Genomic DNA, 16,919 nt, shown 5'->3' with positions numbered 1-16,919 from the left:
ACAAAGCTTTCCTTGCAAGACTGTACATGCTTACTTCCTCACAGAAACAGGACAAGAAGAGAAAGATATGTCCAGATCGGCGTTTATAATTCAGAAACTTTGAACCATAATCTACTATTCTATTCTACTATGTGTCTTTTTTCAATAACGTAAATTATAGTCCACTACCTTCTAGTTCTACTACAATATTATTTTTTCTGTATTTCTTGGTACGTAATAACAAGCTGTGGTAATTCACAATGGGTAAAGACATCTTTTTTTTTACTTTTTAGGGCAGGAATACATATCATTCAGCCCTATGCGCAGCTAGCCTTGCAAGTCACGCATCAACAGTGTGCACAACACAAAGGCAAGCGTTCCAACGCTTGTTGGAGGCGCTGCTGTGGAAGTAAGGAGATGAAAAAATGGGATGAACCAGCTCATGCACGCATCATGGTGTCGTTGCGATCACATGTTATATGTCAATCAAAGGTAATATGCAACTGTATGCCTGTATATAACTGCTATATGCCGATCACATGTTATCTTGTTCCTCTGCAGGTTAAGTATGTGGGAGATGACGGGGAGGAGCAGAACGGCTTGCAGATGACGGGCCTGAATCTCATAGACAAGACGATGACTATCCGGGGAGCTTGGATTGCCTCTTCAAGTTATGCAAACATGAATGGATGCTGTTTTTGGTAGATGCTGTCATGCTAACATGAATGGATGCTGGACCATATTGTTTGTGGCATAGGTAGTAAAGGTTGTCGATCTGATAGATATTTGGCTATATTGTATTGTCGATCTGTTAGATGTTTGGCTATATTGTATTATCTCTACCAGAGACGAATTTGAAAAATTCAATTTTTGCTACATTGGATTTGGTTTGATACAAATTGTGTTGCCATAGAATCTGTGATAACGTAATATTGTCTGTTGCAAAATGAATTATTGCCACCACATATGTTTCCATGGCAATATAGTTTATTTCGACAAAACCAATTGTGTTGCCATATGATCTGTCACAACATAATATTTTTCGTTGCAAACTGAATTAACGCTACCAAACATGTTTCTGTGGCAATATAAGTTATTGCCACGAAAGCAATTGTGTTGCCATAGGATCAGTCACCACGTAATAGTTTCCATTGCAAAACTAATTATTGCCACCAAAAATGGTTCCATTGCAATATAGTTTATTTCCACGAAAGAAATTTAGTTGCCATAGGATATGTCACAATGTCAAATTTCCGTGGCAATATATTCTATTGCCACCATGTAAATCGTTGCGAAATACTATATTACCACAGAGTTTGTACGTTGCAACTACGTACTATAGCAATGACTGCTTGCGTTGCAATACATGGTAATGCAACGAAATCCTCCGCCATACTCTATAATGCAACGAAAAAGTGTGTGGCAATTACCATAAGTTGCAATGACCCACAAAAAATGTTGCAAAGAGCTATTGCAATGCCAGTACTTGCCACGCCTGCCAACCAACCAGTCGCCATTGCAATTGCTATATATTGCATTGATTTTGGGCATATTGCAATGTTTTTCCGCCGTTGCAATAGACCAAAAATCTAGTAGTGTTAGCATGCCAAATTATGAACCGCAAGCGCACAGATCAATTGTAGCTTTTTCCCTAGAGATACCCCCAAGGTTTATTAATCCACATAACAAGGGATTTGCACACTTAACTAAGCACTAATCAATGTAACTGAAAGCTTTGTGTATAGGATATGATTATGCTAACAAAAGAACTAAACAATCAATATCAAGCATATAGAGAGTAGAGGTGTGAACAAGATAGATTAAACGCTTGTCCTAGGGATCTAGGATCACTTGTAGATGCAACTGCCATGCACGAATGAACTAGATCTAAGTGTTATTGTGAGTGGATATGAACCATGCCCAACACTTTCCCTCTCGCAATACTGTCACTACACAAGGGTACTCAACTATTGGAACATAAGAACACGGCATGTTGATTGTTCTAGGTAAGCAATAAAGCAACCTAAAGTAGCGTTGGCAAGCCTTTACATGAAACAGCATCATCAAGATATGAATGGTAACAAAAAAGATCTTAAACAGAGGTTCAGCAATTACAAATGAAGATCTCTATACAACCCTGAGGACAAACAGAGGTATTACCCCATGACCTTACACATGTTGATGAAAAAGGGGGTAAAGGACGTCATGTAGATCAACTGGACCGAAGATGAAGACGAATGGGGGCAGGAAAGCCCCAGGCTGATTGGCCTGGGCACCTCCAAGCTGATCAGCTTGGTAGGTTTTCCCCTCCTTTGGTGCTCCGCTTTGCGTGGCCTCCTTTAGATCCAATCTTGTCTCCATTTTTACTCCTTGTAGCTACGGTGGATGGTGTTTGCATGGTGTTCCCTCTCTTTTGCAACTCTCCTTCCTTGATATCCATGAGGGGATATTTATAGTCTTCATAGGCGGTGACTTTGTGTCAATGTCAGTAAAAAAAATCGTAGACAACATCATAGACTTCACGTTGAAGAAACAGGAGGTTGACCGGGCCCTGGAATAAGCCAGGCCGATTGGCCTAGAGGGTCCCAGGCTGATCGGCCTATGCCCTTTCTAGCTCTTCTGGTCCTCTCCTTCCTCGTGCTGGCTTCCCTCGATGATCCATGTCCAAATATACATTAAGCTCTTTATGAAAACCCCCTTGATTATGTCGTATTTCTTGCCAAAATACAATATGCTCCAAAATACAACACATATGAAATAATGGGGTATTTCAGATGCCAAGTGGTGGGTTAGTACAAGAATAAGCATGAAAATACTAGTTAAATAGCACTAAAAGTGTGTAAATAGCGAGTGTCAACAGTTTTCAAATTCGTGTCAAAAACATATTTATGTGCTGATGTAGATCTCTTTTAGCTTGCGTTACTACTAGAGCATTGCTATAAGGGGAGTTTTCTAGTAATGTAATATTGCATGGTAAAAAGCAAAGGGTAAAAACGTAAGAGAGTAAATTAGGGCAACATCATCGCAAATGGGTTGAATCAGGGAGGCGTTCCAAACATGATTTTACCCTGTAAAAAAGTCGTGAGTTCGTCCCATCGGAGAATAGATGGCCCACACTAACTAGGGGCTACTATCGGGGGAACCACCTTCGGAAGGAGGATGACGGAAACCTAATGTCGGGTTTTACTTTCTTGCGAGTAATTTCTGTGCACAAGAAGCTGAAGGACCCTTCGGAGTGACGGGAGAGGAGGACCATGAAGGCCCCTTCGTGCGGTGCACGGAAGGGTCGAGTCCTGAAGGCCTCAGGCTTGAGGAAATCACTACTCAAGCGATATGCTCATCACTAGGAGGCGGGATCTAAGCAAGCAAAGAATGGGCATCCGAAGGGCAAGAACGACATCGAGAGAGGAGGAAACTGAGCTGACACGCTGGCATAGGGTCTCCGTACCATGAAGCTGGAATTCCCCTAGAATATTCTTATAATCTAATTGTTGTGTAATAGAAAAGCTTAATTGTACTTTAAGGCAATTCACCTCTCTATAAAAAGAGGCCCGTTTGCGATGGTCCAAAAGCCGGCCCTCAAGCCTCTCTTAGGTTCAAGTTTGGATGACTATAATTGACGGGACGGCTGGTCTGAAGTTAGTGCAAGCCACTTAATGCTTTCATTTCCTATTCATTACTTTACTTATTTGTATTTTGGACCGTGTAGAAAAATGAAGGAGTAGGTTAATCACAGAGCAAAATGGAATTGAACCGGGGGTCTGCCTCTTTACCCTTCGGTTCGCTCGAGGTCATCTTACACCGATACTTCTTCACCCCATCATTGGTTGGAGGCTATCTTCTCGATTAGATCTATTGTTCGGACGATAGTGAGTGGGAAGAAAGCTCCTCCAGTAGCAGCGTCAACATGGTTACAGACTGTTAGAGTTACCCCGTTGTAGGTGTTATGCAGTAATTTATCCGTTCCAAATTACTATTCGTTTTGGTTTTTCTATATACATAACTTTTTGGTATGTATTATATATATCTAGCTGCATATAATGTACCTAGAAAAATCAAAATAAATAGTAATTTAAGACGGAGGGAACATGAGCTAATCATTCATCTCGTGGTGTGTACTCCTGGTGCGTACTCGTGGAGCTTTTTCCCATGCTTTGGGAATTGACTATCTATCCATGCCAAACTGCCAATGGCATCCTCGTTGGTGTTATCCCGTTGCATTGTTAACCCGTTCTTAACTTCTCCATGCAACCCCACCCGCATTGCGGAACTGGAATCCCCACCGAATATTCACGCCCTCCTCTGCTCCCTTGCTTCCGTCCGTCCCTATCTATCCACCCACCCGTCAGGCCCTCACTCCCTTCCCGTCTGTCTTCGTGGTACGCGACGCCCCGACCCCGATTCCGCCCTTCATTTCCCTCTCGTCTTCTCCTCCTCTCTCCCACGGCGAGCAGAAGCAATAGGTGGTCGATCGAGCCTCGCTGTATCACCAGCGCGGCGCAGGAGATCGAGATGGACCCACCGCTACCGTCACCACAATACGCCCACCGCCGCCGCTGCAGCGAGTACCTGCTCGCGCTCGAGGAGGAGCGACGAAAAATCCAGGTCTTCAAGCGGGAGCTACCCCTCTGCCTCCAGCTCGTCACGCAGAGTACGTACGCTCTCACATCATGTGTGGGCTCCCTGTCTCACGGCTCAGCTCCTCGTCCTTCCATTCCATGCGGTTGGTTAGTCTCAGCACTCAACTGTGTCGTCCATTTGTATGTGCAGCTATTGAGGGGATGAAGAGCCAGATGCACGGTGTCGGCAGCGAGGGGACGGTCAGTGACCACGGCCCTGTGCTTGAGGAGTTCATGCCGCTCAAGCCCAGCCTCTCGTTGTCCTCCGATGAGCACGAGAGCGCCGACGACGCTGCCGCGACCAACGATGTCGGGAAGAAAGAGAAGGCGGCTGAGACACATGGCAGGCAGTCGCCACCGACGGAGGCCAACAAGGCGATGCCTGACTGGCTCCAGTCTGTGCAGCTCTGGAGCCAGGAACCCCAGCAGCAGCCATCATCCCCGCGCAAGGTATACAGTACGGACAATTCGTGTTGTTTGGTTCATCTTTCGTGTGGTACTTGGAACTTGGAAGTAATCATCATCCATCTCAATCCACCAGGAGCTGCTGTGCAAGCCGGTGGCTCTGAACACCAGGAAGGCCGGAGACGCGTTTCAGCCATTCGTGAAGGAGAAGCGCGCCGAGATGCCGGCCTCGCCGACCACGGCCGCGGCGAGTTCGGCGGTTGTCGGGGACAGCTGCGATAAAGTGGCCACTGATACGTCGGAGAAGCACAGCGACAAAGAGATGAACAAAGACGCCAAAGACATGGGGAAATATAGCAAGGATAAAGAGGGTCAGTCGCAGGCGCCCAACCGGAAGCCGCGTCGGTGCTGGGCGCCGGAGCTCCACCGCCGGTTCCTGCAGGCGCTTCAGCAGCTCGGCGGATCCCACGGTTGGTGTGCCCGACAGTACCGATTAAATTGCATTATCTTACCAGCTCACCAACAGTTCAAAATGTGTACAAACTAATCTCATTCCATTTTAATGTACGCGCAAGCAGTGGCGACGCCGAAGCAGATCCGGGAGCTCATGAAGGTCGACGGTCTCACCAACGACGAGGTCAAGAGCCATTTGCAGGTCAGTCTTATCTTATACTACTAGTATGAATTATACCCCCTTATTAACGCTAGCGTCTTTTGTTTACATTTGGCGATGCTAATTATGCCCTGTTTACGTTAACATCATATAGTGGCGTCTGTTAGACCGTTAGTACTTATATGCCTTTCATTTTTGAAATGTTTGATGGTTCAGAAGTATCGTCTGCACACGAGGCGGCCGAACTCGACGACGGTGGTCCAGAGCACTAGCACCAGCGCAGCGCAGCCCGCGCCACAGTTTGTCGTGGTGGGAGGCATCTGGGTGCCGCCGGCAGAGTACGCTACCGCCGCCGCTGCAGCATCTGCTGCAGCAGCGGCACAGTCACAGGTGCAGCTAGCTGGCGACGCGTCAGGAACCGCCAACACGGTCTATGCACCGGTGGCGACGTTGCCATCTGGAACGCGGCAGGGCCAGAGGCAATCGAGCAGGTGCTCGGGTGGCCGGCGTAGCGGTGACGCTAGCTCGGACTCACCGGCCGTGTCATCGTCGTCGCATACCACCTCTGCCTAAACGGCTCGCCACCTTTGCTTGTAATTTTTTTTGTAGATACAACGGTACAGACTACAGAGAGATACGTAAATCTGAGTGTGCTTTTATGGTTCTAGCTTACTGCTGCTTGAATCGCAATCCATTTTGTTGAGAGAACGAGGGTATCCTACCGCGATTTCCATGCCTCCTTTCTGTTTTTAGAGTAAATTCACTGTTTCTATTTAACTTCTTTTGGTGCATTGCACGATCTGAAATACAGTACATTGTTTGAATCAGCTGTGTGAATTCACCGGAGTGAAATTGGTTAGGGATGAAATCATCTATGTGTGATGAGTATATTAACGTTTGTTATCATTTTTTTTGGCTATTGCTGCCGTTATTTTCACTTGAATAACGTCTGTAGCAATTCAACGCCACATTTAATAACATTAGATCAAATACCAATTGAAACAATGCTACGGAAAGAAAAATATTGCCAACTAGTCAGATATTTAAAACAATTGTTAAACGAGGTTTCAGTTTTCTTTGTCAAAACTTAGGAGGTTCTACAACTCCATTGCCTGAAAAGGAAGTTATTTTTCTTTTCATGCGTCTGATCTTGATAGGATGGTACAATGATTATCTTCAACTTCCAGCCTATCTTGTTCTTACCCCGTCCAAGTAGATGTCATTGCTACCTGTCGGATTTAGTAGCTGGCGGCCCACCAAAGGTTACCTAATTAGTAGATTTGTAGGTAGGGAGGATTGTGAGACCAAGAACTCTAAGGTAATCACGAGAACATGAAGGTTTAGATAGATTCGGGCCTCCGGAGAGTAATACCCTACGTCTTGTATTTTGCTGGATTGTATTGCTGGTATGATATGCGGAGAATTGAGATGCGATGGGATTCCCTCGGGAGGCACCCTTGGCCGCCTTATATAGGCTGACGACCTAGGATTACAAGTCGGTTTGAATCTAATCCTACTCGGTTGTTACATCGAAAGCAATCTGAGTCGGATTACAATAAGTATCCCACAATATCTGCAGTATCGACATGAAATAGATGTCCAGCCCCCGAGCGTGAGCGCGAGGACTGGTGGAGCCATGGAGGCATGCCAACCTGAAATAGGCGCTCAGCCCCCAAGCGTGAGTGCGAGGACTGGCGGAGCCACGGAGGCATGCCGTCTGAAATAGGCGTCCAGCCCCCGAGCGTGAGCGCGAGGACTGGCGGAGCCACGGAGGCACGCCGACTGAAATAAGCGCCCAGCCCTCAAGCGTGAGTGTGAGGACTGGTGGAGCCATGGAAGCATGCCGACCTGAAATAGGCGCCCAGCCCCCGACATGAGTGCGAGGACTGGCGGAGCCACGGAGGCACGCCGTGAAAAACATAACGGAAAACCCACAGAATTCATCGAGCGCGTGCGCTGCAATAATGGAAAACCCCCAGATTCCGTCGAGCGCGTACGCCGCAATAACGGAAAACCCCCAGATTCCGTCGCTAGGTCACGCCGTGGTCTTCAAAAGTCGAAGGGGCGCGGTTCCATTTTTATTTTCAGTAGCCACACTCACGTCGCGGCCGCCGCAGTCCACAGAGCACACCGCCGCAGCATCCATGAACCCTAGGCTGCGTCACGGTGCTTTCCAATCTGCTCATGCGCACACCTTCACTGCCACCCAAGTGAGCCGCCGTGCTAGCGGGGAATGCACTGAATCCATCCACATACTGGATGAAATCAGTGATGACGGAGGAGCGCATCTAAGTGCTTGTCGACCGGGGCCTCCTCGGGCCCAAGGCGCTGCTTGAATGGAAGGCGACCGTCGGACAGGAATTCCTTAGTGAGGACAAGACGGAGATGGTGGTCTTCGCATCCTCCTTTGAGTGGGAATTTGGGATCCCTTGCGGGGACTTCTTCTGCAGATTGCTGAACTACTACAAAATCGAGTTGGTACACTTGAACCCAACTCCATTCTTGATATCATGGTTTTTATCCATCTTTGTGAGCCGTACTTGGGCATTCCTCCCATTTCGATCTGTGGAAATATCTATATCAATTGAAAACTATATCGACCAAGGGGAAGCCACGAGTGATTGGGGGATGTGGATTTTTGCTCTAACCCAAAAGGGTGCAGGAGTACTTCGAGCTTGAGTTGAAGGAATCCAACAAGGGCTGGCACAAGGAGTGGTTTACGGTTGCAAATCAGAAGCCTGAGCTCCCGCCGTGTATCGGATATGCCCTAGTTACTATGCCCGAGTGGTCCAACCAGCCAACTTCGAAAGAGATGGTCCAGGTCAACCAGCTGCTGAGGGAGATCGCCGACCTGAAGGCGCGTGGACTCACAGCCAGGGCTGTAAGTATCAATTTCTATCAAAGATTAACACAGCCGATCAAGAACAGGGTCCATCCGGCATATGAATACACAGGACCACAAGATCCAACCTGAGAGGTGTAGCGAAAGGTGACCAAAGAAGAATTCGCCAACCAGGTATGCGAGTTCTTTGGTGGTGTCAGCAAGAACAAGTGCTGCCCCAAGGCGTATTCCCTCAAGAGGCCGACCGATCTGGTATGATCTTAACTTCATGAATTTGATGTTCCTATTTTGCTTTTGTGTTGTCTCTGACTAATCTTGTTGATTGACCAGAGCCACGAATTCAAGTTCTTTTGCTCGGCACCACTTCCTGGAGGGGCCGAGCAACAACTACCCAAGGTCCGCCCAACCACCGAGTCCAACCAGCCACCTGCCACCCTTGATTGGGAGTCGAACTCCTCCATTGGGTCGGACGAGGGTGTGTCAGATGAGGTCGGCCAGGCTGAGGACTCCGTGCCAGTTGGATGCTGAACACGGCAAGCCGTGAAGAAGCTTCCCACCTCCAAATCTCAGAAGCCGAGCAGCAAGAGGAAGAAGGCGGTTGGCAAGAAAGAGAAGGCTGCCCTGAGAACAGCCTCCATGGGCAGATCAGCCAGCGCAGCGAACGAGGAGTCGGATGCACCAAGCCCGGCTGCCAAGAAGAAGAAAGCCAAGCTCCTTGAGACGACCGTGGCTGACACGGAGCGGATCAAGGAGACGCTAAAGGCAAAAATCCATGGGGGGTCAAGTGAAGGTGTGTTGTCGCCACCACCGCCCTTGCGTCCCAAGTTTCGGGTGAAGCAGAGCACCATGTAAGTGCAATATGGTTATAGTATGTCTTGTGGTTCTTTTGCTGCCTATCTTACTTAAGTTGCCTCTCGCACTGACGATACAGGAAGGTTGTGCTAGATGATGAGTTTGGTATGCAGCCTCCGGAGGCTGAGGGGATCAAGATGATCGTGCTGGAGAGGGAGCTGTACCAAACCCGGTGCCGCAATAAGGCATAGTCGAGGATATTGCTTCTTTGAGTGCAGTTCCTGTGGACACTGTTGTGTTCAGCTCCGAGGCCTAGCAAGTGTCTGGTGAGAGAGCCGGAGCCAAGTCTCACCTGGAAGAGTTTCCCAGGGATGATCCGCTGTCGGAGACGTCCACTGGGGGTGCTAGCGTGGACATGCAAGGAGGAGATGATCCCGATACTCTAGAGTTTGCCAGGACTAACCTTGTTAGGGATGTGGCGGAGAACAAGAAAGATCTTGCCGAGTTGTAGCAGTCATCCTCCAAGATTTCCGAGTTGTTATTTGTAAGTATGCCGACCAACCCGGAGGACCTATATCTTAAATCCCGTTTCTTTACAGTGCTCTAATTTTTAGAGTGTAAACAGAATCTGGCCGCGCATGCTCATTAGAGGGTAGACGCGATTTAGCAGGCTGAGGAATATCGCCTTAAGGCACAACAACTTGAGGCCAACCTCAAGAAGGCCAAGAAGGCCACCGTGGAGCAGCTTAAGCAAAAAGAACTGGAGCATGCCGAGCAGAAACAGATTCTTGCTGCACAGTTGAAAGGTGTGTTGTGCCGACCTATCAACTCGGTTCTGTCCTTGAAGTCTTGGTGCTAATGTGTGTTGGTTCGATTGAGCAGATGCCGAGGCGAGGGAGCAGATGCTAAAGCGAGACCTCAAAGAATGCGAGGCTGCAAATGCTCGTCTCCAGGAAGATCACGATGCGGCGGTTCACTGTGAGTACGCTGTGTCGCAGAAGCTGGCTTATGAGGCCGGCTTGCACAAAAATACTGACCGCTACTTAGAAACTGCAATGCAAAGCCTTCAGCATGACCAATTGGTGATTGCAGGGTTGGAGGTGGAGCTGGAAGAGCTATGTGATGGACATGGTCCAACAAGAAACCAACCCTACCGCACCAGCTCCACTTCTCGATTGTCTTAAGAGTGCGCCTAGTCGGCTAAAGGAGCTGCTGAAGGACACTGCGGTGGAGTGCATCAAGAACATCTTGGTAGTGTTAAAGACGCACTTCCCACAGATTCCTTTGGAGCGTGCTGGTGTAGGGGTCGCGTCGGACTTTGATGTAGAGAAGCTTACGAAACTGGCTGAGGAGTTTAGTGGTGTAGCAGAAAATGTCGTTAAGGAGCTGAACCTATAAAATAAAATTTGCAGTGTATCAAACTGTGTGATAAAACAAGTGATATAATTGATTTAACGTATGTTGAAAGAAAGGGCTCCATCCCTCCCTTGGTGTATACGACAGGGTAACATGTAGCTGAGGTCTATAGCCGCTAAGTGCCTAGCCTTGCCTGACCAGTATTCAGCTGAGAGTGGATCTCGAGCTTGTAGAAGGGATGAACGCAAGGTTGTCTAGGTTTCTCGAGATAGAACACCGACCACACGAGTTAGTTGTATTACCTTGAGAGGGGGAGGAGCAGGATGAAAGACCTAGAGGTCGGCGCCTAGGGGAAGCCCCCGAGCTTGAGAGCGAGTGGTCTGTCGAATAGGTCGGACAGCACCAGAGCATTAGCAATAGCTTGGGAAAGGTAACCAAAAGGAAGTAGGTACGCAAAGAACCTTGGAGGTTTTATTCATTCAATAAAAAGGGATAAAAGAATACATAGCTTTTAAGTCCTAAGGGTAGAAGCACAGCAAGTGCTCGAAGTTCCATGGATTGGGGATGCTAGAACCATCCGCCCATTGGAGTCGATAGGTGCCTGGCTGGATGAGTTCTTTAACTATGAAGGGGCCCTCCCAGGGAGCTGCCAACTTGTGTATGTCCTTGCTGGATTGGATCTGGTGAAGCACTAAATCGTCGACGTTGAAGGAGCGTTCTTTAACATTTGAATCATGGTAGCGTCGTATCTACTTCTTGTGGCATGCACGATGGATGAGAGCTACCACTTGGTGCTCCTCAAGGCTATCGATGTCGATCCACCGACTTTTTTCCGCTTCGCCTTCCTCATAGTACTGGATGCGTGGGGCACCAAAGGCTACGTAGGACAGCAAGACGGCCTCTGAGCCGTACACCATGAAGAAAGGAGTGTAGCCGGTAGCCCGACTTATTTGGGTTCGTAGGCCCAGATAACATGGGGTAGCTCGCGTAGCCACTTGGTGGCATATTGGACGCATCATTGAAGATGCGAGACTTGAGGGACTGGAGGACCATCCTATTCGCATGTTCGACCTATCCGTCGCAGTGCGGGTGCACTATTGAGGAGTAGTACACATCGATGAGGTTGTCCTGACAAAAGTCCTAGAACTCGAAGCTTGTGAACTGCTTGCCAAGGTCGATGATGATCCTGTTTGGAATTCCAAAGCGATGTGTGGTCTCCTCCATGAACTAAGCGGCTTTAGCTGACTCGATGATGGTGACAGCCTTGACCTCCATCCATTTGTTGAATTTGTTAACAACCATGAAGATATAAGTGTAGCCGCCCAGGGCAGTCTTGAAGGGTCCGACCATATCCAGCCCCTAGCATACGAAGGGCTAGGATGGTGGGTTGATGCGTAGGGATTGGGCTGGTAGGTGTTGTTGCTTGGAGAAGAACTGGCATCCTTTGCACCTTTGGACATGCTCCTTTGCGTCAGCTACTGCTGTTGGCCAATAGAAGCCAGAGCAAAACGCCTTGCCGACCAAAGTGCTCAAAGCGGCGTGATTCCCGAAAGTGCCCGAGTGGATCTCGTGAAGGAGGTCAATGCCCTCACTGCGCAGAATGCACTTTATTAAGATGCCTGTGGATGCGGCCTTTCTGTAGAGCTCCTTCCCAATGGTGACATAGTTTGCACTGCGCCGTGCTAGTTTCTCGTGTTCTATCTTGTCCCCTGGTGCCAGCTGGTCAGTAATCAAGGCTATGAATGAAGCGTGCCAGTCTTCTTCTGCCTCAATCATCATGATGTCAGTGGGAGCTGGGTCGGTCGGAGTTGCAGTGCCAACGTGGTCCTAGTCCAGGTCCAGGATCTTGATGGAAGGTTTCCGGAGATTTGGTACAAAGACGCCGATTGGGACTTGTGCACGCTTGGAGCTGAGCTTGGACAGGACGTCGGTGGCGACGTTGTGTTCCTTGGGGACATGGTGGAACTCGGGACCATCGAAGTGGGCCTCAAGTTTGTGGATTTCCATGCAGTAAGCATCCATGGTTTCCTTTGTGTAGTCTCAGTTCTTGTTGACCTGCTCGATGATGACCTTGGAGTCACCGTACGCAAGGATGCGTTTGATCTCGAAATGGCAATGTGGAGGCCGTGGATGAGAGCCTCGTACTCGGCGCCATTGTTGGTGGCTTTGTAGTGGATTTGGAGAACGTACTTGAGTTGCTCGCCTTTGGGGGATATGAAGAGGACCCCCGCGCCTGCTACTTCGAGGTTGAAGTGCCATCAAAGTACATTGTCCAGTGTTCTAGCCTTTCCAGGAAGGGTGGCTTTTGAATCTCTATCCACTAGGCCACAAAGTCTACAAGGATCTGTGACTTGATTGCATGACATGGGCAGAATTCGAGGTCGAACTCGCGAGCTCTACAGACCACTTGACAACTCAGCCGTTGACATCCCTGTTGTGGAGGATTTCGCCGATTAGGTATGAGGATACCAACGGATCTTGTGCGTCTGGAAGTAATGGTGTAGCTTTCTAGATGAGATCAGGATTGCGTAGAGCAATTTCTGAACTTGTGTCTAATGAACCTTGGAGTCGCTGAGGACCTTGCTAATGTAGTACACATGTGTGCGTGGCTGGGCTCTTCTCGTTCCACAACTAGTACGGTGCTGACAACATGCGTCATTGCAGAGATGCAGAGTTGTAGCGTTTCTTTGTCGGCCGAGGCTGTCATGATGGGGGGAGTTGTAAGAAAGGCTTTGAGTTCTTCGAGTGCCTTGCTGGCTTTGTCGTCCTACTCAAACTTGTCCATCTTTTTTAGTAGCTTGAAGAAGGGCAGTCCCTTTTCGCCGATTTTTCTAATGAAGTGGCTGAGGGCCACCATCATGCCAGTAAGCTTCATGATGTCTTTCTTGCTAGCTGGCTTCGCCATGTTTCTGATTGTGTCGACCTTGACTAGATTAGCTTAGATGCCACGCTGGCTGACCATGAAGCCCAGGAGCTTTCCAGATGGGACACCAAAGACACATTCCTGGATTGAGTTCCCAGTGATAGGTCCGGAGGCTTCGAAAGTTTCTACGAGGTCAGCTATAAAGTTCTCCTCATCCTTAGTCTTGACAACCACATCGTCGACATAGGCCTCAGCGTTCTTGTGTAGCTGCTTCACGAGGCAACCCTGGATTGCCTTCTGATAGGTGGCGCCTGCGATTTTTAACCCAAAGGTCATGGTGTTGTAGCAGTAGATGCCAAAGGGTGTTATGAATGTTGTTCTATCTTGGTCGGCGGGATTGAGGGTGATCTGGTGATGGCCCGAGTAACAATCGAGGAAGCACAGCAGGGTGCTTCTAGCCTGAGTAATAGTCGAGGAAAGGAGTCCTTAGGGCAGTGCCTATTAAGGCCGGTGTAGTCGATACACATTCTCCATTCATTGGTTTTCTTTTTTACAAGGACTGGATTTGCTAACCATTCAGAGTTCTTACATTCATGGATGAAACTGGCAGCTAAGAGCTTATTGAGTTCTACCCTAATGGCCTCCTTGCGATCTTGGGTGAAACGACAAAACTTTTGCTTGACCGGTCTTACTATTTTGCTCAAGTCCAAGGAGTGTCAGCTAGCTCCCGCGGAACACCAGGCATATCGGATGGCTTCCACGCGAATATGCCTGAGTTGTCCCGAAGGAAACTAGTGAGCGCAAGTTCCTATTTGGGGAGGAGGTCAGACCCCATGAGGGCCACCTTGGAGGGGTCTTCCAGGCCAAGGCAGATCTTCTTGACCTTCAGGTTGGGCTGTAGTGTTGTGGGTGTCGGCTCAGTCTCTGGGATCGTGAGCTGGTTCTGGTCCACCTCCTGTGCCTTGGCGAGCATGGCAGTGGCTTTGGCTGAGTACTCCAAGGTTTCAGCGAGCTGTACCGCCTCCGTGTCACACTTGTATGACGTCTCAACGTCACTATAGATGGAGAGGACACCGTTTGGAGCCAGCATCTTGAGGATGAGGTAGGTGTGATGTGGAATCGCCATGAACCTCGTGAGCATGGGTCTGCCAAAGATGGCATGGTAGGAAGTTTTGAAGTTGGGCACTTCAAATGTGTGGTGCTCCGTACGGTAGTTGTCGGGCATGCCAAAGGTAACTGGCAAAACAACTCGGCCGATAGGATAGGATCCTTTGCCGGGCATGATGCCGTAGAAGGGGTCTTCACAGGGCTGGAGGCGGTCAAAATTGAAGTCCATGCGCTTCAGGGTTTTGGTGAAGATGATGTTAAGCCTGCTGCTTGGAGAAGGTCTAGGATGTGTACCCAGTGATCTTTCCTAGAGAAGGTTATGGGCATCTCTGACCAGCACAGATACTAGACTGGCCATATGGAGACAAAGTGCACCTCTTGCTGGTGCAACCTGTGTTTGCGGTTGCTGCAGAATGCCTTGGGGCCGCCCACGATTATGTTGACTTGACGGTTCAGTCATTGGAACTCCACGTTCTAATTGGCGTCAGCCCGATGGGCGTCTGGGTTAGGCTGGTCATGCCACTCCTTTCTATGCTGATCATTGTAGTCATTGCGTCGGCAGTTAGCGCGGTCATTGTAGCGATGGTGGTCGCGGTCGTCATGGTGGCGGTCGTGATGACTGTCGCAGTGAAAGTCACCGCGGTCATCACGGCGGCGTTTGTCGCAACGATTGTCATCCTTGCGATAGTCGTTACAGCGAGGTCGTTTGTACTCCACCGGGCCGCCAAACTCTTTCTTGAGGACTGTGCAGTCTGGGAGATTGTGACGTGTGTCCTTATGGAAGGGGCACAGAGCATTCAGGGTGTCATCAAACTCTTCCCGAAGGAAGGTGGTTGGTCTGGCGGGCTCAGATTCGGTAGTGAGGACCTCGAGTGCCCTTTTTTGAAGTTGGGAAGACTCTGGTCATGCTTGGTGTTCCTTATAGGTCAGTAGTTTGTGGTCATCACTCTGGTGATGCTTGCCGCCCTAGAACTGTACTTGCACTGCCTCCTTGGTGTCGGCCTGAATGTTGACAAGCTGCATCATCTGCCCGACCGTCTTGGGGGCAGCCTCATACAACTTGCACAACATGTTGCAGTTCATTAGGCTGGAGTAGAAGTAACTGATGATGTCGCGGTCCTTGACGCCAGCCAGCCTATTGTGATTCTTGAAGAAGTGGTTCACGTACTCTCGGATAGTTTCGTTCTTCCACTGGTGGACTTGCCCAAGATTCTCCGTGTTTCCAGGTCGGCTGTAGGTAGCCTGGTAGTTCTATGTGAAAGCCCTAGCGAGCTGACCCTAGGTGTCGATGCTGCTCGATGGGAGGTTCTCTGGTCGTAGATGCTGTTGGTGGCTTTCACCATGGTGTTGTACATTTTGAGCCATATAGTGGGGTCAGAGCGGCTGTCGTACTTTTTGTTGATAGCTAGCTTGAATGAGGCAAGACACTCAACGGCCCTGAGGCGGGAGTGAAGGTGGCGAAACCATCGATCACCGTGCCATCATCGTCCTCGAGGTTGTATTCGACGGGTGGTGTCCTGGGGCGTCCACCGTTGTTGCACCTAGGTGGGGCGTAGGCATCTTCAGGAGCACCGTACGTGCGGTAATAGTCAGCACGGTGATGCATCTCCTCTTCTTAGCGTTGACGTTCCTCCTGTTCCTCATCGCGGTTTGGCCTGCCGTCGAGTCCAGGAGCGCCGTAGTCACGGTCGTACTCCGTGCGGTGGCGGAGCTTGGCCTCTTCCCACTATTGGTGGCGGTTGTTGAGGTTAGCGCGAAGGTCGCGGTGGTCGTGTAACTATTCGCGGAGGTCATGTTGCCAACATTGTGTGCCACGGTTCTCGCCATCGCCTCTCCTACCGCCGCGGCGATTGTCGTGGTTGTTGAGTTGATGGGCATTGTTGGCGTGTGGGTTGGCGGGTTGCTCCACCTCCTCTTCACGAACGAGCTCTAGCCGACCTCCCGCGTGGTTACTGTGGTTGCCTCGGTGGTGACCGGATCTGCTATGAGCGGATCGGCTTCGAGAGTGCTGTGTAAATGTGGACCAGGAGTGTGTTGTCCGACTCCAGGCCTGCTCTTTGATCTGGGCGTTGGTGACACGGATACGTGCCCAGATCTGCCGAAGTGGCTTGTAGACTGCAGGCGCACATAGGGCGCCTGCGTCTGCCCCGAGCACCGTCCTGATCGGCGTTGTCACCATCGGTGGCGCATGGTGGGTTGGCGTTAGCGGCGGGCGATGGTCAGCGCTAGTCGCCTGCTGCCTCGGCTCCCACGTTAGTAGCAGGTTGTTGGCATTGCTGGGTATCGGCTTGCCCCCGTTGGCACCGTACTGCACGGTCCCGGTTCTTGGCGTTATGACCTTCT

The 16,919-nt window shown here is 49.6% G+C and overlaps 2 protein-coding genes across 2 annotated transcripts; one reads left to right on the top strand and one right to left on the bottom strand.

Moving 5' to 3' along the window:
* Positions 1 to 4,274: 4,274 nt before the first annotated feature.
* Positions 4,275 to 6,443, top strand: LOC117854471 (transcription factor NIGT1). Its single transcript, XM_034736676.2, has 5 exons — positions 4,275 to 4,630; positions 4,750 to 5,048; positions 5,140 to 5,473; positions 5,582 to 5,658; positions 5,833 to 6,443. The coding sequence occupies exons 1-5, from the start codon at positions 4,492 to 4,494 to the stop codon at positions 6,187 to 6,189; spliced, it is 1,206 nt and encodes a 401-aa protein (XP_034592567.2). The 5' UTR covers positions 4,275 to 4,491; the 3' UTR covers positions 6,190 to 6,443.
* A 7,834-nt stretch (positions 6,444 to 14,277) lies between these two features.
* On the bottom strand, positions 14,278 to 14,694 carry LOC117854464 (uncharacterized). Its single transcript, XM_034736664.1, has one exon. The coding sequence runs from the start codon at positions 14,692 to 14,694 to the stop codon at positions 14,278 to 14,280; it is 417 nt and encodes a 138-aa protein (XP_034592555.1).
* Between the last annotated feature and the right edge of the window lie 2,225 nt (positions 14,695 to 16,919).

The sequence above is a fragment of the Setaria viridis genome, chromosome 1 (assembly GCF_005286985.2).
Source record: "Setaria viridis chromosome 1, Setaria_viridis_v4.0, whole genome shotgun sequence".
Taxonomy (NCBI): Eukaryota; Viridiplantae; Streptophyta; class Magnoliopsida; order Poales; family Poaceae; genus Setaria; species Setaria viridis.
The sequence above is the reverse complement of the archived record's forward strand: the minus strand, read 5'-3'. Positions and strand labels throughout refer to the sequence as shown.